This window comes from Drosophila santomea, unplaced genomic scaffold, assembly GCF_016746245.2.
Source record: "Drosophila santomea strain STO CAGO 1482 unplaced genomic scaffold, Prin_Dsan_1.1 Segkk69_quiver_pilon_scaf, whole genome shotgun sequence".
Taxonomy (NCBI): domain Eukaryota; kingdom Metazoa; phylum Arthropoda; class Insecta; order Diptera; family Drosophilidae; genus Drosophila; species Drosophila santomea.
In genome coordinates, this window is record NW_025319001.1 from 691,728 (window position 1) to 716,573 (window position 24,846).

A 24,846-nucleotide genomic window follows, 5' to 3' on the forward strand; every position below is an offset into this window, starting at 1 on the left:
TAATATTTTAACATAATATTGAAGGCCTCGTCTCTTAAAATTGGAAGCCTATGACACTGGCACGTATCGGGTCCTTCCGAAGCGTCATCATCACTCCAGGGACAAAGCTTGTAGTGGAATCCATATTTGGAATGGATCAGTTCTTTATCCTCTAAGTCCTCCAGAGTGCTCTTCAAATATGTAAGCTGCGTTACGTGCTCCTCAAAGATCATGTCTTCGAACTGCATCAAGAAGAGCTCAATTTGTTTGGAGTCCATTTTCGTTAAGGTTCTTTTAAGGTTTTTTAAAGACTGATGTTGGATTTAGAAAACTCAAACCTTTATATTGGAAAATTTCATGTACTTATTTATTTACTGATAAAAATTCAATTCGTGCAGAACTATATCTATTTACATCCTTCCCCTTATATACCATATGGGTAATACCATTCTCATTTAATTTCCTAAAAGGTGTCTTAGTACAGAATTTGTTTACATAACTCTTAGATAGAAAAATCCAAACATCTTTTTCGTCCTTGTCTGCTAAATAAAGAGCTACCTTAGTTCCATAGGGTGTCTTTTTCAGCTTACAACCAGTGATCTTATACTCAAATCCAATACATAGATCTTCAGTTTTTGTATAACCAATCACAGGCTTCGATTCATTCAGAGTCTCTAGGAAATCCTAGAAATTCAATAAAATTTGAACAGGATTTATTTAATAATGTCCTATATGCATACCATTTCTGACCAACGTGAGATTTGATTCGTTATGCTCTTGTAACTATTCGTATTATACTAATGCATTTACTTATAATTACGAGACTTTTATACTGTTCAGCACTACATATATATATATATATTACAAGAACAAAATACTACGTGAAAGAGATACCAATATATCTGTTATGCTCTTTATATACATAAACTCAGTTAAGCCTATGTAGAATATTTTTATATACTTGAGTATATCTATCTCATTTTGTATAAATATATAACTTCATATGAAATAAAAGGTTACTACAAACCTAATATAAGACAGCACTTTTCTCGAAAACTCAGATTCAATTTTTACTCTCAGAATGACAAAGTTGTATTGTGAGTTGTGTTCGGAAACAAAATCGTTTGCTTCACGCAGCGGTTTAAAAAAACATACCTTAAAAGTGCATAACTTCAGCTATCAAAAATCAAAATCTTCTTATTATTGTTGCTTTTTCTGTCCCAATGAACGAAAATTCTGGTTGCGATATAATTACAATGTTCATCTCTTGCTGATGCACGATGCACAATTAAAGAGTATGCGTAAATCAATGGAAAGTTATCAAATAAAGATAAAACAAGTTTGAGAATTTAATTTTGTAAAATAGTTTTATTTAATAAATTTCTGTATAATATATAGACAAATTAAAAACCTCGATCAAATAAAACGTCTGGTAATGAATGGTCATCTTCATCCTTCATTATTCGTAAATAAATGTTGGGTTGACTTGGCTCGATGAACTGATCAAAGATATGATCATCATCAGGAAACTCACAGATTATAGGATCTGTGTGCAGTATATCCATATCGAAATGCTGTCTCCATTGCCTCGTATAAGATCATTTAAAACGTCCTGCGTTGTCGCTCCAAAAGGAAAATCGCTCCACTCAAGAGACGCAAATTCACTTCCAATTTTTGTAGTGGGGGTAGATGACATAGAAGGGTCAAATACTCCTCTTAAGAAGCGATCTACCGAATCCTCTGTGTCGATAGCCTCCACATAATCTTCCTTCGAGCCTTCAATTATTTCGACATCGGAGTCTTGAGTTAATAAACACATTTACTCCATTTACTGAGTCGACAAATTCTACAGTAAGATCCATTGGTATGCAGTGCTGAGGTATTATAAGAACTGATCCTGAGCAATTTAAGGGGATCCATTTTTATACACGAGGATTAGAGAGTTTGACATCTACAGGGGGTGTCTACTCTTAGAATCCACCTGATTGGTTCTCGATTTAAGGAGCCTTCACAGACTGCAGACTGCACAGACTGCAATGTTGAAGTCAGAAAAGGAGGGCGAGCTATGGGTTTGGATGCAGGTAAATAGCCGCTTGACTTTCTCGATAATAGGTTCAAAGAGTCATAAATATTTGATTTTATGGGGTCTCCTAGCATAATGAAAATGGAGACAGATCACAGATAATCTGAAATACATATCTCTGTAGGGAATTATTTCGGATGACCGCAGTCAGGGATCATGAAATTATTGGTGACTACTAGTCATTGTTACTTTATAAGTAACATTTTGCAAGGCATACATTTAAAACGTGGGTAAGCTGAAAGTCGCTATGACTTCAGATTGTTTAGATTTTCTTCTCAACGGCTCCATAGCTTTTAGCTGAAAGTAGCTGGAATATACGGGAACGACGGTTTTTTAACGGTTTTATGATTATATGATTTTTTATATATACGTATACACGACCCTATAACCAGTTTGTTTGATATTTCTAAATATTTCTCAACTAAGAATCCAACCACCAGTTACCTTCCCAGAAAATTGAGGACACAGTAAGGTGCATAGCCTTGATCAGAAATCTCACCCCCACCCTTGCGATCATCCTTATCATCCCCCTTCCAAGATTGCTTGTGCGCGAAGAAGTGCAACTGTAATTTTGAGAGTTTTTATGATAAGTCGTATTTTTAATTTCAGAATCGTGAAAAGCATACCATTGGAAAGGGCTTGAAAAATCCTTTCCAATGACACCCAACTTCTTTTTTTTTTTTTTTAGAGAGGGATCCCCATAGCATATACCGAATCGGCGGTTTTGGCCTGTTTTCGGGTAGTAGTGGGAATATACGGGAGCGAGCGTCTTCACAGCAGTCGGCCCGTTTGGCGCTGAGGAACACAAATGTAAAGTTATCTCTCAAACCTATTTAAAATTATAAGCAACTCTTCTGAACATAAATATCTACTCGACGAAGTAAAATTAATACGTAAAATTACACTCAACCCCAAAAGGGATCTCTCTACCTTATTTTTCCTATACACCGTTTACACACAAACCTTCTAACAGGATTTTCCTGAAACCTAATAAGTGTTCTAACAAGAATGTTCCAATAATCCAACTAAATGCGTCTTGACTAATCATAGGTTCGTGTCTCCGCTACGTACCGCCGCTCCCAAACCGCCGCCCCCGTATATTCCCACTACTACCCGAAAACAGGCCAAAACCGCCGATTCGGTATATGCTATGGGGATCCCTATCTAAAAAAAAAACATTTGCAAATTGGGTGTCATTGGAAAGGATTTTTCAAGCCCTTTCCAATGGTATGCTTTTCACGATTCTGAAATTAAAAATACTACTTTTCATAAAAACTCTCAAAATTACAATTGCACTTCTTCGCGCACAAGCAATCTTGGAAGGGGGTGCGCACAAGCAATCTTGGAAGGGGGTGTACCTGCGCACACAAGCAGTCATAAGGATGATCGCAAGGGTGGGGGTGAGATTTCTGATCAAGGCTATACACCTTACTGTGTCCTCAATTTTCTGGGAAGGTAACTGGTGGTTGGATTCTTAGTTGAGAAATATTTAGAAATATCAACCAAACTGGTTATAGGGTCGTGTATACGTATATATAAAAAATCATATAATCATAAAACCGTTAAAAAACCGTCGTTCCCGTATATTCCAGCTACTTTATTAATTTCTTAAACTACGAACCTGCCTTGTTTTGGTCCTTGATTCACAACATTCTGGACGCTGCTAAAAATAAATCGCCAGGACCAATGCAGTTATAAGCAATTACATCCAGTGGATTCACGGAACTTCCGGTCGTCTCTAGCTTATGGGTAGTAAGGCTTGTGTAGTTAGCCTCTTACATTTTGATACCAGATAGTGGGACAAGAATTTAGTTTTTGAAGAGGAAGAAGAAGTAGAAGTAGAAGAGGAGGATGGTCACGTGTGGAAAGTGCAATTCCCACGGGCCCTTTTTTCCTATTTTTAATCTTAGCTTCAAACTCTTTCACCACCATACAATCCTGCCAAAAATGACTAGAACAAATGGTCGAAAATAGCTCATTAGCGTAAGAAAAGTTAAATTTTTCCACTTTTATGTTGTCGACTTTTATTTTGTCTTGTATATAAGTTCATCAGATGATGTTTGATCAGGGGAAAGCCGAGAAATAAAATTTTGTTTCTTTAGTGGCAGTTTCATTTTGAAGTGCGAACTTGTGCCGTCCGGACCACCAATGTTCCTTTGTGGTGGTAAACTATCGGGACAGGTTGAGAAACCAGTGCGGACAAAACGGAATCTGTAGCAATCCCAGGCTGTACTCCCGTCACAACGGATTGCTCCGAATCTTTTTTAGCTGCCGATCTAAGCAACATTTGAGGGTTTGCTGCGATCGTCAACTGATCAGCTGTGGAGTCCTGTTGCCGGAGGTTGCGGGGGATTCCCCTTAGGCAGCGTACCACCAGCGGCTTTCTTGCGCTTTGGAGATTCCTCTAATAGCTTGAGGCTATTGAATTGTGCATCTAGCGCGGAAAGAAGATCTCTTTCCCTAGCCACGCCAAAACTGCTGATCAGTCCTTTCAAGCCACCTTTAGTTTGGCGCATAAAGAGTTTCATTTCATTCGCAACTCCTAGGCAAGTATCACAACAGTATTTTAGATTAGGGCCTTTTGCTAGGTCATTACTTCTTCGGCCGTTGAAGCCAGCGGAGTTAGTGTGCACCATTTTATCACACAGCCAACAAGTCATTTTTGACTGCTGAAGCTTTATTACCTGACGGCATTTGTTTTGGAAGCAGACATTATTAGTTCCCATATGTTATTAGATTTGGACAAAACACAAAATCAAACTTGTAAGCAAGCTGTGAAATGTACCGCAAGAGCGCAGTCTGCACGCTTAGAGCTTTGGAATTTGTGTTTTTTTTTTTAAATGTCTTACGGTAGGAAAATTAAAATCTTCAAAAGACACCACCTACCATCCGTAGGTGGCATACACGATTCAAATTCCCAAGTGGAATTATGCCTACGTACTAAAATAAAAACCTCCGTGTGCTTCTTCAGTCCTTTCTCGCTCACCGGAACTGTCAGCTAAGTTATGACTTCGATGAGGTTGTGAGGTTGTCAATCCGGGTCGCACCACCTTCCTTAGTAGTTGGCAATGGGGGGCTCCTCCTTTCACCCTTTAGTTGCCTTTTACGAGAAGCCAGGAACGCTGAGGTAGAATTTTTCTCCCGCCACAACACAGGACACGTATTTGGTTTTCAGCCACCAGCTCTGTTGACAATCTCATCGGATCGGACTCGTTTCATCATATTAATGATTTCGCTGTGTCCCTGCTCCGATGCCTCACTATTCGCCAGCATAGCCGCGAACAAGCCACTAGGGCTGGACGGACTGCTTGCCTTTAACTGCTCTCTCTCCGCCGCAAACCTGGAGCAGTGCATTAGAACATGCTCTGCAGTTCTGCGAACGGAACTTTAACTAGTACAGTGTCCGAAATTGAATTATTAAAGAATTTATTTAAAACCACCGCAGGTTTTGGCAAACACAAAAATATTCGGATCGCAGAAAAAAAACACGACCGTTCACTTTGAAGTTGGAATAAAAGACAGCGCCGTTCGGTTGCGTCGACGGAAAATTGTATCGCTTTAGCATTTGGAAGTCATTTGTCATCATGTTGTCATTATGCATCAACTTGGCCAGTAACATCTTCTTTTTGCCCACCCGTATTGCGGCGGCGTGTGGTTCCTCCTTTTTTTTCCAATGTGCGCTCGATATATACGCTCTCGATCCTCTGGCTTAATACCACTTTGCTGTCTTTATTTTCCGATGTGGTTTCAGGAATATAGTAAACGTCTTGGCAACCGGCGTCCAAAGCAAGCTTTCCCATTTGTCGAAGCGTCCAATTTTGAGAAAAATGTTTGTAGGTATACATTTATCGGCCGACCCGTAGTACTAGTCCAGGCGGGTTCATCAAAAGGTTGCTATCCCACTTCTAAAGTTGTACTTGAATTATTACAAAACATTTCAGTGAAATATAATGTTCGCATCTCCTTGAAGATTATGATACACCCACTTTTATATTCCACAATATACCGCAGTAAAACACATGTAAAATTTCGTTGCAGACAGATCTCAGTTTAATACTTGTTATTAGGAACGCCAAACTCAAAGCGGAAGTCAAGAGTAAGAAGACGCATAACATCTACATACATACTTCATTTACTTAACATATGCGGTGTTTCCACTTATGGTATTTCACCATAATTTTTCAGATTCTCAACACACCTCAAAAATAGTATATATATATATCTTTTAATTTTATAGTTACTAATAAAAAGCGTCTGTATTTGCTATAGTGTGGTGTAGTAAAATTACGGTCCCACATATGTTGCATGGTTTAGGGAAAACCCACAAAAACCTATACAACCCGTTTAATAAATTTGTTAAATTTAGGTCATAAAAAAAAAAAATTATAACAGCCTCTTGAATTTCCATGAGATTTTTTCTCTTCAGTTCAGCAAATTCATTTGATCTCTCACAAAAACGTGACTAACTACTTTTATATTTAATTTTGTTAGTAGGGAATTTAGCCAAATAGCTTCCACTAACTGCCTCAAATAAGGCCATGTATTCTGCTTCTGTTGGTGAAGCTGTCACCGAATTTTGCTTCATGGTATTCCAACAAATTACATTCGAATCAAACATCTTGAACAAGTATCCAGTTGTACTTTTCATATCTGATTCACTTCCACCCCAGTCTGAGTCCACATAGCCAATCAAAAACTCTTTAAAATTTGAGTTTTTCTTAAAAGATAACTTTCTTCAGGCATTGCCAAATGCCAAATTTTCTTCTAGCCAAACCCCTTTCTCCCATCTCTTGTATTGTTCGGAAATGATAACCACGTCGATTTGGTTTTCTAGCACAATTTGGTGCAGCAGGTCACTTGCCGTTCTGCTTCTATGCATATTAGCTTGAAGAATCTTTATGGCTTTCCTTTTCTGGCCTTTTCAGCAGTTCGCTGTCCCAGGAACGTGTGCAACGTCGCTCCTGTATTCCGATGCACAGATACAACATCTCGGTGCTGTTGTCCACTTTCACCACATCTGATGCAGAGGTCTCTCCTATCCGGTCTGTTGCAGCTATTTTGCAAATGTCCGACCCCGAAACACTTAAAGCATCTCTTTATGTCAAGACACCACTTAACCCGGCAGTGGGTCCATCCCTTTTTTATCCTCTGCTCCGTCAATATCTTTGACGCGTCCTTCATAGGTAGTGTAACAAAGGCTCGCCTTTGTTCTGATCTATTTACGCCTGTCAGGTGTATTACAATTTCTTGGCTTGTATCGCCTATTCCTTCTCTAATTGCTGAGGTTATTTCATCCTCTTGTGTGATGCAGTCGATGTCTCTGATTTCCAGTTTGACCAATTGCTTCATGATGTGTTCGCACAGTTTGTCCGTTTTGTGCTCCCTTTTGAAAGTTTCAGAATCATATCACCTGACTTGGTTTTTCTTACCGAGTTATTATAACACTTGTTTGACCATTACTTCAACATTTATACACAAGAAAAACTTAATTTCATTTAAATCAGTCATTCTAAATCTTTTCATTAGATATAATTTAAAATCTTTCATATTTTGTTCACTCTTTGTAGATATTATTAGGTCATCTACATATAACAGAACATATTTACAAATTAACATAAGACTGTTTATTATACCCGTTACTCGTAGAGTAAATGGGTATACTAGATTCGTTGAAAAGTATGTAACAGGCAGAAGGAAGCGTTTCCGACCATATAAAGTATATATATTCTCGATCAGGATCAATAGCCTAGTCGATCTGGCCATGTCCGTCCGTCTGTCCGTCCGTCTGTCCGTCCGTATGAACGCTGTGATCTCAGGAACTACAAAAGCTAGAAAGTTGAGATTAAGCATACAGACTCCAGAGACATAGACGCAGCGCAAGTTTGTCGATTCATGTTGCCACGCCCACTCTAACGCCCACAAACCGCCCAAAACTGCCACGCCCACACTTTTGAAAAATGTTTTGATATTTTTTCATTTTTGTATTGGTCTTGTAAATTTCTATCGATTTGCCAAAAAACTTTTTGCCACGCCCACTCTAACGCCCACAAACCGCCCAAAGCTGCTACGCCCACACTTTTGAAAAATGTTTTGATATTTTTCATTTTTGTATTAGTCTTGTAAATTTCTATCGATTTGCCAAAAAACTTTTTGGCAAGCCAAGTTTGGGTTTTTTAGAGAAGAAGGCGTGATACTTGTTCGAATGACAAAATCAATCTGATCTTTATTTGCAGCGGCGGTTACAATGATACCTCCGCTGAGAAAAGTACATAGCAAATACATAGGGCCTTAATACTACAAGTGTAAGTGTTATAGTTAAATGCTGCGTCGCACACTCTTAAGTGGGTGAGTCGGGTTGCCGAAAATGTGGAGTGCTGTGTGGTCTATTCTTGAGTGGGTCACTTCTTGCTGATGTTGTGCTCCTATTACTCAGTCCGGAGGAGTGGGGGTGTTCTGTCGAAAGATCATGTAAACATTTCCCCGCTGTTGACAACGGCCGTTCGCTGAACCGGGGTGGCTTCGCTGGAGGGTCTGTGTGCCGGTTGGAACCGGTAACTCGTGAAACGATATGAGCCATTGTTGGTTGAGAAAGATGTTATATCTCTTGAGCCTTCATCCATCTCGATTTGATGAAAACCTGACATTAAGTCAAGGCAAGAAAAATATTTTGCTCGACCAAGTTGGTCCAAAATATCATCTATTCTCGGTGGTGGAAATTTGTCAGATAAAATTTTCTTATTAATTTGGCGATATTCTATTACTAATCTCCATTTCTTTTTATCTGAACCTGGGCTTGACTTTTTAGGTACTAATAGCAAAGGGCTATTGTACTCTGAAACTGATGGTTGAACTATTTTATCTTTTATTAATTTCTGTACCTGTGCTTGTATGAGGACTTCTATAATTTTTTGTGTATACGGGCTCATCATCTTTTAATCTCAACTGTTGTTTATAAAAACTATTAACCGTTATTGGTTCTGATTCTAATGCAAATATATCTGTATATTTGCTGCATAAAGTTTCTAATTGTAATTTAAACAATTTTGGTAAATTTTTCTTTAATTGAGATAAAACAGTTTTATTTCTGTTTTCGCTATTTCCTGAACTACATTGTAGTTCGAAAGTGGCTCATATTTTAAAGTGTCTATATTGACCAATTGATCAGAACCTGTTGTATTCAAAATTTGGACAAATGTATTACTAGATGTTGCAATTGTATTTGCAACATAAATACCAGTTTGTATTTCCTGGTTCGGAATAAAAATGTTATCATCTTTTATTGATACTATTAATCTTCGGACAACTTGGGATCTTGCTGGTAATAGAGTTGTATTATTATCAGAGCTGTATGTTATTGGAACATAAATGGGGAATTTCAAATTGTTGGGTCTAAGTATAAACCAATCTTCTGCTTGTTTGAAATCAATTTGCAATTATATTTTTTAATGAAATCTATTCCTATTATTCCATCACACGGTATGGAAAAATTTTTATCTACTAAATGAAAGTCGTGTGGAATAATGTATTTACCTGTCTGTATCTCAATAAAAGTCTGTCCTTGAGACTGAACTATCTGTTGGCTTATGCCTTGAATATTTATTTTGTTAGTTATTTGAACATTAGAAAATTTGTCAGAATTCTCTTTGAGAATAGAAATATCTGCACCTTTATCAAGAAGGAAAACAAGTTTTACACCTGTTTCGACATGAATGAATGTGGTAAATATATTGAGATTATAATTGATGGCGTATACTCTACGATCTTCTCCTACTGGGTACCTAAAGGCTGTTGCGAGTTTCCCTGATCTTGGGTTTCTCGTACATTGGCATTATTGCCGTTAATGTTATTCTGGTTGTTGTTACGGCCCCTGTTTCCATTATTGCGGCCTCTATTGTTGCCATTATAGCGGATATTATTTCTATTAATGCGGTTTTGATAACCGTTATTCTGGTAACCGTTATTTTGGTAACCGTTATTATAGTGGCCTCTATAACCATCTATTGGCATTGCCGTATCCTCTGTTGGATCTGTTACCTCTAAAGTACATCACTTTATTGATGTCACCGGTAACTCTTGCACTCGTTCTTATGTATGCGCTTATCGCTGCATCCATAGTGGTGCAAGTCCCTGCTTCTAGTACTGTTTTGACACTTTCGTGCTCAGCGCGACTTATCATGGTATCAATTGCCTCTCTAGTACTTAAACTAGTGGCATGTTCTAGAGGTATACCCTCATCGATAAAGGAAGCTTTTAATAGTTTTCTTAGTCTATCAACTTCAGCGGTAAATTGCGTTGCAGTTTTACCTCTTTGCTGAACTGTTAATAGCTTTGCTTTGACATTACCGGATGTCTCACCGACAACTACTTTCTGCAATTTGTTTATAATTGGTGGAATTGTCGTTTCATTGTCAACTGAATCAAAATTGTGCCAACTATTTTTGACCTAATGACCTCAACTGCAATGTCTTCAAATGATCCCTTAGCTAAGTCTACCAATTTGATTGCCTTAATGAATCGTTGTAAATGGATCTTTTGTCCATCAAATTCTGGCGACATCCTTAATGTAAGACCTACACTCAGAAAACTGAAGAACGAATAATTTGAGAACGAACGTTCGTAAAAATGTACTGTGTCGTACTTAAAATTTTTAAGACAACCGTTCTTGGAATAAGTACTAGTTGTACTCGAATTACACATTTCAAAAGCGATATTATTGATACTCATGGAAAACAAAGGTTTATCTTTTCTCATTTATGTATATTCCTTGATCATTTGATGCGGCCAATTTTAAAAGAATATACACAAAAAATATAAGAAGTTTAAACTAAAATTTATGCGATCGAAAAATCTCCAGCCATTCGACTTCCTACACTTGTTTATATCGATTACATTTCTGTGTTGTTGAAGAAACATATGTTTTTTCGATAATCGATTGCAACACGGCGCTCATTTAGTGTCAAAAAGTTCCTGGAGTAACAAGTACAAAATGAATTAAGTGAAATAATTGAAGAATAATGTGAAAATGGGCACGGTGTGCAGGGTAAGTACAAATCTTTAAATAAAGTATGTAATATACATACATTAAAAGTCGGTGGCCTATGCACGTGTTTGCATGCACGCATATGTATATGCGTATGTATGTAAGTGTATAAAACTTTTGTGTTGCCAAATGTTACTTCTAAATGAAATAAATCTTTAATTTAATGTGTAATTTTTACAGTTAAAAATCGACTTCTGAGAAATATGCCCAGAGAAAGAGCGTGCATTGTTTTCGAAATACGATAGGAAGATTAAAAACCATCTCATCAGGCAACAGCTTACCGAAGCACAGTCGGCAATAAATGAAGGTAATATAACTAATAACAAAATTTCTATTTACTTATTGTTATATTTGTCTTTCTTCGTTTTTATAGATGCCCAGGAATCTATTTGTTATTTTGCTTGACAGCGCGTTTCGTTAAATATGTTTAGCTGTAAGAACTTTAAGAAAAGTGTAACAATTTAATTTTTAAGAAAAAAGTTATGGAAGTTTTAAAATAAGAATAACAAAACTATTAAATTCGTGTAAATAAACAATAAATATGATTCGTTGTTAAAACAAAAGTGTTTGCTCTGAAAAAAAAAATACTCATACTTCAGTTTTAAATTTGTACAACTTAAACCGTGAATTTATAATGCACATATTAAAATTTGACGAGTTTGGGTCAAGTATTTTTAATATTTATTTTAAGTATTTCCCATACTTAAAGCAGTACATTTATCGTACTTGGATCCAGAACGTTCGTTTTCAAATTCATAATTTCGGTCTCAAATTATTCATTCTTGAATTTAAATTTTTGTCCTTGAATCAAAAAATTTCGAGTTTACCGTACTTTCGATGCGGTTCGTTCTTGATTTGATATCGAAAAGCGTTAATTTTTCCCTGAGGGTAATGGCTACTGCTTGTTCAGCCATGGTTAAGGTATTTGCTGAGTCAGCTGCGTTATTGGTAGTATTTACTTCCTTCAGCACTAATGTTGCTGGTATAGTTAGATCGTGAAGATCTTCCTCTTTAATGTCTTTCTTGACTACAGTTGTATATTCTTCGTCTGAGTCGGTGCTTTCTTCATTAAAATTTATTGTTAATGGAGTGTTTACTATAGTCGGAATTTCTATCTGGAGGCTGAATTTATTTTTTATTAATATTAATTTTTCCCTTAATGCCACCAGTAGTTCCGAAACTTTAGCACACTGTTTACTGTCTAAATTCTTTCTATCCTGTTGGATTAGTTCTCTTACTTTATTGTAACTATTTACCAATGTTTGGGCATTCTTATTTATTGTTACAGCTTGTATTGGTCTATTTTGCATTAAGCATTTGTATTCTTTCCAAATTTTAGCGTGTTAGCAAAATTGATTATGTTTTACATCATGGCCTGCCTGATTGTAGCTATGGCTTCACGGGCCATATTGGGTTAACAGGGCATAATAGTATGCTCCATTTTACAATGTGTCTTACAATTTTTTTGTTTTTTTTTTTTTTATATAATTAATATATTTTATTTTATACTGCTGCTGATGTTGTTGATCTGCCGGTGTCAGCTGGGCGTCGCCGGGGGTGGCACGCTGACACTCCCTCGCTGCTGTCTATATATGGCTGTGAGGACTCCAGACTCCTTCGCAATCCTGTGGGCAGGTCTTCTTAGGCTTTGTTAGTCCCGGTGCTGGTGCTGGACATCCTGTCGGTTTTTGAACTTCATTAATGACTTTTATATTCTTTGTATTCTCTGAGTGAGTTTTTTCGAGTTTTTGGGTTTTTAATTCTTGCTGGTATTGCAGCAAGTGGTCTAGCTCTGCATGTAGCTTTAGAGCTTTCGACCAAACCGGTGGCGTTTGTTGACCGTATATTAGCCACCTTACGTGGGCTATACGTTTGTTTAATTTGGTCTTTAAACCGCCACGGTGTTTTCCCATATCTCAATCCAACTCTACTCACTCAGATTTGTTCTCAGTTGCGGTTCCAGCAGTTTCAACGTATTTGTTCTCTTCCATCAGTGTTCTTCATCAGTGCTCTTCATCAGTGTCCAACGTTGGACGACTGTCACTGTCGCCATGTAGAGAATGCCACAAGTCACAAGTTTCTTTGTTAAGATTTCTTTATTAAGTGCAGAAATGGTTCTGCATACCGTTCAACGGTTCACAAGTATTATTATTAAATTATTAATTATCTGTTGCTCCCTATTGATGTGTTCCGTTATGTTGTCGAATCTATTTAGAATGTCGTTGTGGATCACCTCCTGTTTCTTTACGTTTACTGTGAGGTCTTTCTAATTGCCTTTAAACTATCTTGAATTCTGCGTCCATCTGTGTCATCTAGATTCCCTGTTACGATCTTAATCACATTTCCCAAACCATTAATTAATCCCCTCTTCTGTCTCCTATTCGGCAGCAATTTTTCCACCCTAGCCTGCAACTGTCCCACCTTTGTTGACAAACTTTCAATTGCATACTCCGATTGTATGTTCCTCTCAAGCTTGTTAATAGCCCGCTGGAAGTTGACCGTACCATCGATGAATTCCTGGAGATTAATTCTGTGGATAAGGAATTTATGGGACTGAAGGACTCTTGCTTGTCCCAGGTTAATTTTTAGTAGGGGTGTATCATTCCCTAAATTCTGGACTTTTAAGTCCTGGGCTGGGTTTGTTTCTTAATAATTTTGTCTCTCATTTTTGCTTTGTGTAATTTTTGTTTTTTTGCTGAAACTAGTGTGATCCTGTTATCTTTTAGTACTTTATGCTTTGAAAAACGAGGTTCCCTTTTCTGAAAACTGTATCTTCTGAATCTACTGCGATTGGCTGGGACCTATCTTTGTTTAATTTGTCAAATCTAGCCTCCATCTTCTGCTGAACCTGAGCTTTGACTTTAGGATACAATGTGTTTTGAAACTCATTTAAACGTAACTTCTTTATTGAACACGTGCGTTCTCCCTGAAAATAATTCAAACGGCGTAAATTTCGTGGCTGAATGTATAGCGTTATTATATGTAATTAAGGTTCCACATACAATTTCTTCGTGGTCGCAATCCAGCTTTTCAGCCTTCCTGTTTTCGAAGATTATTCTGTAAATTTCAGTGAGTGATGAATGTAGTCTTTCCACCGGAGAATTGCTAGAAGATTGCTGGAACGATGTCACGTGTGTGTCGATATTATATTGGTTACAAATATCCGTAAAAATCTTCCCAGAGAATTCCGTGCCCTGATCGAACACCAGCTTGTTGGTATACCCACGATACAAAAATAGTGTCTTAAGGAATTGTATAAGCGCTGGCAAACTTTGAAAATTTGTCAATCAATGTCAGGTGGTCCGTCCATTTATGGTATAGATATCCATATGAACAATCTGCAACGGCACCCCCGGAGTCTCGTTCTTTTGAAATTCGGGTTTAGGTGGTCTTCTGTCATACTTGAGAGTTTGACACGTATCGCACCTATTAACTATCTGGGTGATTTTCAGGTGATTCAAGGTCTCTTCAATTCCCCGATGATTATTCTTTACATGGTACTCTTTAATAGCCTGTTCTTGTTCTTCCCTTCTTCCATTAGAAGGGATTTACATCTGATTAGTTTGTACTCTTTAAAATGTTGGGCGTGTGATTCCTTTAATAGGTCAAAGATTGGCTCGGATGCGAAAATAGCGTGTAATCTTTTAGGTGTAAGAATTTCTTTCAAAATTTCGGTTATTATAGACAAATAGAACTTGACTTTTACTATTGAACGTCTAAATTTGTTTTTGAATAAAATGTAATTTCTATTCCTGTCCTCATTCCCAAGCTCGAAAGTGTATTGTGATTTAAATTCATTTAATGGTCTATCGGCTGTCTTAATTATTTCATCGTGCGAGACTGAGTTGGAAATGCAGTTTGTCTCGTTAGTTAGTGTTAGTGTTCTACTCGCAAAGAAAACTGGCCTGTCTGAGCCTACCGTAACTTGTGACAGTACCGCCCCTATTGCCACATTTCTAGCATCTGTTGTCAATATAAAGAGTTTCTTGAAGTCAGGGTATTTTAACAAAGGGTCGATACACAGCAGGGTCTTACATGTTTCAAACGATTTCTTGAAGTCCTCCGATACTAATACCGGTGCTTTGCCCTTTGACTGTTGTGTCATTGGTTTGGTGATCTTGGCAAAATCCCGAATGAATTTCCTATAATATCCCAGAAGGCATAACAAGGATTTGATCTCCTTTCTGGTAGTCGGAATTGGGAACGTCTTCACCGCAGCAATCTTCTTGGGATTTGGCTTAATTCCATCCTCCGTGACAATATGCCTTAAAAATTCCGATTTATCTGGTTGAATCTTTAAATAAGCCTGACTTAATTTGCGAAACACTGCGTCCAAATGGGTGATGTGATCTTGCAAGGATGGTGAAAAATTTATGATATCATCTAGGTAAACTAAACAGCATACTCCATTGAGGTCGGCTAACACGCTATCCATCACGCTTTGAAATGTTGCTGGGGCGTTTGTGAGCCCAAATGGCATACGAATAAACTTTAATTGCCCCCTGATGCCGTGAAGGTCGTTTTAGGCGTGTCATTGGGATCCATTTCAATTTGGTGGTATCCGCTGGCAAAATCCAACGCCGTGAAATATTTCGCCCTACCGATTCTGTCGAGTACATCGTTAATGTTGGGCATGGGGTACCTATCCTTAATCGTCTTTTCGTTCAGTTTCCTGAAATCCACTACCATTCTCCATTTCTTTGTATTTGAAGCGTCCATCTTCTTAGAAACAAGAAACACTGGGGCGCTCCACGGCGAATGACTGTGTTTAATAATGTTCTGTTGCAACAGTTTATCTATCTGATTATGGATCTCCGTGGATTCCGTTGGACTGAATCTAAATGGTCTACAAAATATGGGTCTTTCGTCTGTCGTCCTTATTTCGTGCTTCACCTGATTGGTAAATGAGAGTTTATCCCCCTCCCGAACTACTAAGTTTGTAAATCTTCTGCATAGTCGATAAAGTTGTTGTTTTTCTTCCTCATTGAGATGCTCCGCACGAATGGCGTCTAGTATGGAAGAATGGTCCTCATTCCTGTACTCGATGTTATTGGTCATCACATTAATGCAGTTGAAATCGTCCTCGTTAAATTCCTTTACCTCTAAACTCGAATCCAACACGAATTTCTTCTGTTCCGCAGAAAAATTATTAACTTCGATCAGTCCAGTGTTGTTGTGCGCCCTGTAAATTCCTCCAGTGATGAAAAAATTGTCCCCGAGACGAATGTGTTCACAAAAAAATGGCCCCTCTTTGACGCTAACTGGAACCTTGATCAAGGATTTAGACTCCTCCTTAATTTCATAAACCTCCGAAGAACGATTAGGCTCTACCCTCAAAGGCAGAATTGTATTGGGCAATGTGAAAGTCAATTGTGCGATGTCGATTATAGCTGGCAACTGGGTTAGAATATTCATGCCTATTAATCCATCGAAAAAATGGTGAAAGTCAAACATCAGGAAAGGGAATTCTCTTTGATCATTAACTTGCTCGAAAATGGGTAATATTGCCATCTGTGAAATTGGGTGTTCTTGTAACACTGTACTAATAGAAATGGGTTTTTCCAAAGCAATTCTTGCATTATTTGGTACAAATTTAGGGGTGATAAAAGAGCCTTGAGCTCCCGTATCTACCAGGAATTTTAAGTTGTTATTGTTTTGAAACGATAGAATTATATACGGCAAGTTAGCGTCTAACTGAAATTTACTCAAGAATCCTGTTTGTTTTTCGAGGCTCCTGTCCGAAAATTTCCATCCTCCTCGAAGTTATGTGACGATTCAGTATCGTTTGTCTTGGTATTTGTCTCAATATTAAACAGTCTTTGTCCGTTTGTACTTGGTCTGTTCCAATTAGCGTTCTTCTTTGCCGCAGCGTTTGATGTACTAGGCGTATTATCGTTTGGCAAAATGGCTGGATATCTAGAGTTCCTGTTATTGTTCTCGTACGCATTACGATTGTAGCGATTATTGTCCCTGTTCTTGTACTGGTAACGATCCCTACCTTGGTACTGGTTATAGGCCCTGTTTTGGAACTGATCCCGGTCCCTATTTTGGTACTGATTATAATTTGGGCGAAAACGATCGTTCTGCCGCATTGGTTGCCTTTGTTGATTGTACGCCGAACTTTCACCAAAATATAAATTCCTCTCTTTGATGGCTACGTCATAAGCTTCTTCGAGGTCTTGCGGCCTCCAGGCTCTGACTATACCACCGAGGTTTCCCCGCAGTCCCCCAAGAAATGTCGTGAGGACTGTTTGCGAAACGACCCTCTGCCTAACTTTAATTGTTAGTGCTTCGGTCTCTTCTGCCTCAATTAGTCTGAAGAGCGCTAACTTTATCTTCGTAATTTGTTCGTACAAACTTTGTAGTGGCAACTGTTTTTGCTTTAAATTAAATAGCTCCGACATTACAGTCTCCTCGTCCCTTCTGTCCCTACAGTGTCTAATTAGGGCCTCTTTAATATCGTCCCAAATTAGACTTGCTCCCGCTGCGATCACTGCCTCATTAGCCTTCCCTTCGATCTTCTGTCTAATTGCTCTTAGTAACATTTGGCCATAAGGGGTTTGGTCGGTACCTCTAATCATCAAGATTACCTCCTCCACATTGTTGATGAATTCATTCAATGTCAACGGATCCCCGGAATAAGTCGGTAAGAACCGGATTATATCCGGAATCCTCATTGAAGCCACCAATTCAACAGGATTTATGGCCATATTGGCGGTCAGGGGCGGCGATGAGGTAGTACTCGAATCCATATTTGAACTAGCGGACGGAACTCTAGGTCTTAAGGCCAATGAACTAGCCTGTACTTCCTTCTCGCTAACAACCTTCTTTTTACTGACTGCTCTAGTGGTAATTTGGGTGGGCTTAATTAGATCTTTAACTCTACTTATGTTAGGCATTAAGTCCACTTTTATTATATCTTTAAAGAAGGTCACGCTCAATTGTGAATAACTCTGAATAACTTTCTCAATTGTGAATAATTTTTAACAAGTGTACTTATTATACTTAGGTACTATGATGTGTAGAATTTGTATATTTAGTAATGTAAGGTCGTGGTTGAAGCTCTCATGTGTTGTGTTCTTGATTTTTACCTGTGAAGGTATAAAATTCGTAATCGTAAATATTTAAGGCCAAGCTAGCATATATTTGTATTTTCTAGGGCTCTTCTCCTTTTTTTTTTTTTTTGTATTTAAAAGCAAGTATAATGAGCAAAACTCATTAAAAAAATAATCAGTCTAATTTTATACTGTTGGAAGTTCCTTCCTCTTAGGCTACGACATGGGAGTGCACGGCCCTCTTTACAAGTACCCCTCACGCTTTGAGCAGCCCTCTGCAGAACACGCGATGGGACTTGCAGGAGCTGACTCAATGTGTTTATCTTTGATCTCTCTTATATTCCTTTATTTTCCTTCTTTTAATTCATCAGTTACATGAAAAGAAAATATTGTAATAATCTACAGAACACACGATGGGACTGCAGAGTTATTTTACCAATATATTTAAATTTTCTCTATATATTCCTTTATTTTCCTTCTTTTTTTTTGTCAATTACATGAAAAGAAAATATTGTAAATAATCTACAGAACACTGTAGAGCTATTTTATCAACAAAATTTTCTCTTTTTAACTTTTCTTTCTATATTTTCTTTCTTTTTCTTTCTAATTACTTCATCAATAAAACGTACATTACAGCGCTCTGCAGAACAACACGATGGGACTGCAGAAGCTATTCCTGACCTATCTCTATTTTCTTTTGTGACACAAAAAACAAATTGGCCGCATTCTGCAGAACCGCAATGGGACTGAAGAAGTACTTCCAATTAATTTTCCGGGTCAGCGAAAATAAAAACACAAACAAAAATTATTTTCTGACTCAGGCTAAGTGTCGCATGCACTGTGGATATCAAAAAAAATCATTTGGCCAATATTAAATTATTTCATATTCTTTACAGTCTCTATTATTTATTATTGTTCATTCTTTTTTTTTTTGTTCGATTATATTATAACAAAATTCGTTCTTTTTTTAGCCAAATAATTTTTTTTACGTCTGCACACTTATCACTTTTAATCACAACACCACAACGACACTTTCCTTGCTTTCTTTCTCTTTTTCTTTTTTTCTTCCCATGTCGCACCTTGTTTTCTTTAGTATTACTTCATATTCAGATATTTTAATTTAAAACGAAAATTTTACTACTCACAGATAACCATCAATTTGTGTGTGTGTAAGCTTACAATAACATCATTATGAAGCGACCCATCTCGGTTCGTAGTCGTCGGCTGCGCCAGTTATGATCCAGGAATGCTTCTCCTGAATACTGTTGGTGGTTCTGCGAGTTGGTTTTAAGGTTCGTCCGAAGTTCCGAGTTTTAGTTTGTTAAGTAAGAAGACGTGTCACTTGTTTGAATGTAAAAATCAATCTGATCTGTATTTGCAGCGGCGGTCACAATGAGACCTCCGCTGAGAAAAGTACATAGGAAATACATAGGGTCTTAAATACTACATGTGTAATGTGTTATAGTTAAATGCTGCGTCGCCCACTCTTAAGTGGGTGAGTCGGGTTGCCGAAAATCTGGAGTGCTGTGTGGCCTATACTTGAGTGGGTCTATTCTTGCTGATGTTGTGCTCCTATTACCCAGTCCGGAGAAGTGGGGGTTTCCTGTGTAAGTGCATTGTAAACATTTCCCCGCTGTTGACAACGGCCGTTAGCTGAACGGTCGTTGGGTGGCCTAATTTAAGCCATTGCTCATACATTGGTTGCTCTGTACCAATTCCAGGGTAAGCCGGGGTGGCTTCGCTGGAGGGTTTGTGTGTCGGTTGGAACCGGTAACTCACGCATATGTATATGCGTATGTATGTAAGTGTATAAAACTTTTGTGTTGCCAAATGTTACTTCTAAATGAAATAAATCTTTAATTTAATGTGTAATTTTTACAGTTAAAAATCGACTTCTGAGAAATATGCCCAGAGAAAGAGCGTGCATTGTTTTCGAAATACGATAGGAAGATTAAAAACCATCTCATCAGGCAACAGCTTACCGAAGCACAGTCGGCAATAAATGAAGGTAATATAACTAATAACAAAATTTCTATTTACTTATTGTTATATTTGTCTTTCTTCGTTTTTATAGATGCCCAGGAATCTATTTGTTATTTTGCTTGACAGCGCGTTTCGTTAAATATGTTTAGCTGTAAGAACTTTAAGAAAAGTGTAACAATTTAATTTTTAAGAAAAAAGTTATGGAAGTTTTTATGTATACATTTACTATATATAAAATAAGAATAACAAAACTATTAAATTCGTGTAAATAAACAATAAATATGATTCGTTGTTAAAACAAAAGTGTTTGCTCTGAAAAAAAAAATACTCATACTTCAGTTTTAAATTTGTACAACTTAAACCGTGAATTTATAATGCACATATTAAAATTTGACGAGTTTGGGTCAAGTATTTTTAATATTTATTTTAAGTATTTCCCATACTTAAAGCAGTACATTTATCGTACTTGGATCCAGAACGTTCGTTTTCAAATTCATAATTTCGGTCTCAAATTATTCATTCTTGAATTTAAATTTTTGTCCTTGAATCAAAAAATTTCGAGTTTACCGTACTTTCGATGCGGTTCGTTCTTGATTTGATATCGAAAAGCGTTAATTTTTCCCTGAGGGTAATGGCTACTGCTTGTTCAGCCATGGTTAAGGTATTTGCTGAGTCAGCTGCGTTATTGGTAGTATTTACTTCCTTCAGCACTAATGTTGCTGGTATAGTTAGATCGTGAAGATCTTCCTCTTTAATGTCTTTCTTGACTACAGTTGTATATTCTTCGTCTGAGTCGGTGCTTCCTTCATTAAAATTTATTGTTAATGGAGTGTTTACTATAGTCGGAATTTCTATCTGGAGGCTGAATTTATTTTTTATTAATATTAATTTTTCCCTTAATGCCACCAGTAGTTCCGAAACTTTAGCACACTGTTTTACTGTCTAAATTCTTTCTATCCTGTTGGATTAGTTCTCTTACTTTATTGTAACTATTTACCAATGTTTGGGCATTCTTATTTATTGTTACAGCTTGTATTGGTCTATTTTGCATTAAGCATTTGTATTCTTTCCAAATTTTAGCGTGTTAGCAAAATTGATTATGTTTTACATCATGGCCTGCCTGATTGTAGCTATGGCTTCACGGGCCATATTGGGTTAACAGGGCATAATAGTATGCTCCATTTTACAATGTGTCTTACAATTTTTTTGTTTTTTTTTTTTTTATATAATTAATATATTTTATTTTTATACTGCTGCTGATGTTGTTGATCTGCCGGTGTCAGCTGGGCGTCGCCGGGGGTGGCACGCTGACACTCCCTCGCTGCTGTCTATATATGGCTGTGAGGACTCCAGACTCCTTCGCAATCCTGTGGGCAGGTCTTCTTAGGCTTTGTTAGTCCCGGTGCTGGTGCTGGACATCCTGTCGGTTTTTGAACTTCATTAATGACTTTTATATTCTTTGTATTCTCTGAGTGAGTTTTTTCGAGTTTTTGGGTTTTTAATTCTTGCTGGTATTGCAGCAAGTGGTCTAGCTCTGCATGTAGCTTTAGAGCTTTCGACCAAACCGGTGGCGTTTGTTGACCGTATATTAGCCACCTTACGTGGGCTATACGTTTGTTTAATTTGGTCTTTAAACCGCCACGGTGTTTTCCCATATCTCAATCCAACTCTACTCACTCAGATTTGTTCTCAGTTGCGGTTCCAGCAGTTTCAACGTATTTGTTCTCTTCCATCAGTGTTCTTCATCAGTGCTCTTCATCAGTGTCCAACGTTGGACGACTGTCACTGTCGCCATGTAGAGAATGCCACAAGTCACAAGTTTCTTTGTTAAGATTTCTTTATTAAGGGCAGAAATGGTTCTGCATACCGTTCAACGGTTCACAAGTATTATTATTAAATTATTAATTATCTGTTGCTCCCTATTGATGTGTTCCGTTATGTTGTCGAATCTATTTAGAATGTCGTTGTTGATCACCTCCTGTTTCTTTACGTTTACTGTGAGGTCTTTCTGATTCTCCGAGATTGTCTTTAAACTATCTTGAATTCTGCGTCCATCTGTGTCATCTAGATTCCCTGTTACGATCTTAATCACATTTCCCAAACCATTAATTAATCCCCTCTTCTGTCTCCTATTCGGCAGCAATTTTTCCACCCTAGCCTGCAACTGTCCCAACTTTGTTGACAAACTTTCAATTGCATACTCCGATTGTATGTTCCTCTCAAGCTTGTTAATAGCCCGCTGGAAGTTGACCGTACCATCGATGAATTCCTGGAGATTAATTCTGTGGATAAGGAATTTATGGGACTGAAGGACTCTTGCTTGTCCCAGGTTAATTTTTAGTAGGGGTGTATCATTCCCTAAATTCTGGACTTTTAAGTCCTGGGCTGGGTTTGTTTCTTAATAATTTTGTCTCTCATTTTTGCTTTGTGTAATTTTTGTTTTTTTGCTGAAACTAGTGTGATCCTGTTATCTTTTAGTACTTTATGCTTTGAAAAACGAGGTTCCCTTTTCTGAAAACTGTATCTTCTGAATCTACTGCGATTGGCTGGGACCTATCTTTGTTTAATTTGTCAATTCTAGCCTCCATCTTCTGCTGAACCTGAGCTTTGACTTTAGGATACAATGTGTTTTAAAACTCATTTAATTTTTGCAAGTAATCGTGTTCCGTATCAAACGTAACTTCTTTATTGAACACGTGCGTTCTCCCTGAAAATAATTCAAACGGCGTAAATTTCGTGGCTGAATGTATAGCGTTATTATATGTAATTAAGGTTCCACATACAATTTCTTCGTGGTCGCAATCCAGCTTTTCAGCCTTCCTGTTTTCGAAGATTATTCTGTAAATTTCAGTGAGTGATGAATGTAGTCTTTCCACCGGAGAATTGCTAGAAGATTGCTGGAACGATGTCACGTGTGTGTCGATATTATATTGGTTACAAATATCCGTAAAAATCTTCCCAGAGAATTCCGTGCCCTGATCGAACACCAGCTTGTTGGTATACCCACGATACAAAAATAGTGTCTTAAGGAATTGTATAAGCGCTGGCAAACTTTGAAAATTTGTCAATCAATGTCAGGTGGTCCGTCCATTTATGGTATAGATATCCATATGAACAATCTGCAACGGCACCCCCGGAGTCTCGTTCTTTTGAAATTCGGGTTTAGGTGGTCTTCTGTCATACTTGAGAGTTTGACACGTATCGCACCTATTAACTATCTGGGTGATTTTCAGGTGATTCAAGGTCTCTTCAATTCCCCGATGATTATTCTTTACATGGTACTCTTTAATAGCCTGTTCTTGTTCTTCCCTACCAGTAACATCCATTAGAAGGGATTTACATCTGATTAGTTTGTACTCTTTAAAATGTTGGGCGTGTGATTCCTTTAATAGGTCAAAGATTGGCTCGGATGCGAAAATAGCGTGTAATCTTTTAGGTGTAAGAATTTCTTTCAAAATTTCGGTTATTATAGACAAATAGAACTTGACTTTTACTATTGAACGTCTAAATTTGTTTTTGAATAAAATGTAATTTCTAGTCCTGTCCTCATTCCCAAGCTCGAAAGTGTATTGTGATTTAAATTCATTTAATGGTCTATCGGCTGTCTTAATTATTTCATCGTGCGAGACTGAGTTGGAAATGCAGTTTGTCTCGTTAGTTAGTGTTAGTGTTCTACTCGCAAAGGAAACTGGCCTGTCTGAGCCTACCGTAACTTGTGACAGTACCGCCCCTATTGCCACATTTCTAGCATCTGTTGTCAATATAAAGAGTTTCTTGAAGTCAGGGTATTTTAACAAAGGGTCGATACACAGCAGGGTCTTACATGTTTCAAACGATTTCTTGAAGTCCTCCGATACTAATACCGGTGCTTTGCCCTTTGACTGTTGTGTCATTGGTTTGGTGATCTTGGCAAAATCCCGAATGAATTTCCTATAATATCCCAGAAGGCATAACAAGGATTTGATCTCCTTTCTGGTAGTCGGAATTGGGAACGTCTTCACCGCAGCAATCTTCTTGGGATTTGGCTTAATTCCATCCTCCGTGACAATATGCCTTAAAAATTCCGATTTATCTGGTTGAATCTTTAAATAAGCCTGACTTAATTTGCGAAACACTGCGTCCAAATGGGTGATGTGATCTTGCAAGGATGGTGAAAAATTTATGATATCATCTAGGTAAACTAAACAGCATACTCCATTGAGGTCGGCTAACACGCTATCCATCACGCTTTGAAATGTTGCTGGGGCGTTTGTGAGCCCAAATGGCATACGAATAAACTTTAATTGCCCCCCTAATGCCGTGAAGGTCGTTTTGGGCGTGTCATTGGGATCCATTTCAATTTGGTGGTATCCGCTGGCAAAATCCAACGGCGTGAAATATTTCGCCCTACCGATTCTGTCGAGTACATCGTTAATGTTGGGCATGGGGTACCTATCCCTAATCGTCTTTTCGTTCAGTTTCCTGAAATCCACTACCATTCTCCATTTCTTTGTATTTGAAACGACAAAAAACACTGTAACAGCTTATCTATCTGATTGTGGATCTCCGTGGATTCCGTTGGACTGAACCTAAATGGTCTACAAAATATGGGTCTTTCGTCCGTCGTCCTTATTTCGTGCTTCACCCGATTGGTAAATGAGAGTTTATCCCCCTCCCGAAATACTAAGTTTGTAAATCTTCTGCATAATCGATAAAGTTGTTGTTTT

General features: G+C 37.7%; 1 protein-coding gene and 1 long non-coding RNA gene across 2 annotated transcripts; one reads left to right on the forward strand and one right to left on the reverse strand.

The window, feature by feature from the left end:
- Window positions 1-11,030: 11,030 nt before the first annotated feature.
- On the forward strand, window positions 11,031-11,501 carry LOC120457651. Its single transcript, XR_005617068.1, has 3 exons — window positions 11,031-11,102; window positions 11,283-11,409; window positions 11,476-11,501. It is a non-coding gene; the product is annotated as an uncharacterized LOC120457651 (long non-coding RNA).
- Window positions 11,502-22,010: 10,509 nt separating this feature from the next.
- Window positions 22,011-24,618, reverse strand: LOC122756605. The gene is made up of 3 exons (XM_044006695.1): window positions 24,531-24,618; window positions 23,975-24,278; window positions 22,011-22,422 (listed from the first exon to the last, which is right to left on the reverse strand). Exons 1-3 carry the CDS (start codon window positions 24,616-24,618, stop codon window positions 22,011-22,013), a joined length of 804 nt encoding a protein of 267 aa, XP_043862630.1.
- Between the last annotated feature and the right edge of the window lie 228 nt (window positions 24,619-24,846).

What these genes read in the sequence shown, in the direction of transcription:
- LOC122756605 (XM_044006695.1), bottom strand. Translation starts at nt 24,618, where the DNA reads ATGGTAGTGGATTTCAGGAAACTGAACGAAAAGACGATTAGGGATAGG. An exon ending in CGATGTACTCGACAGAATCG is followed by an intron (nt 24,279 to 24,530) that starts GTAGGGCGAAAT and finishes CATCCTTGCAAG; the next exon opens with ATCACATCACCCATTTGGAC. An exon ending in TCGGAGGACTTCAAGAAATC is followed by an intron (nt 22,423 to 23,974) that starts GTTTGAAACATG and finishes CCTTATCCACAG; the next exon opens with AATTAATCTCCAGGAATTCA.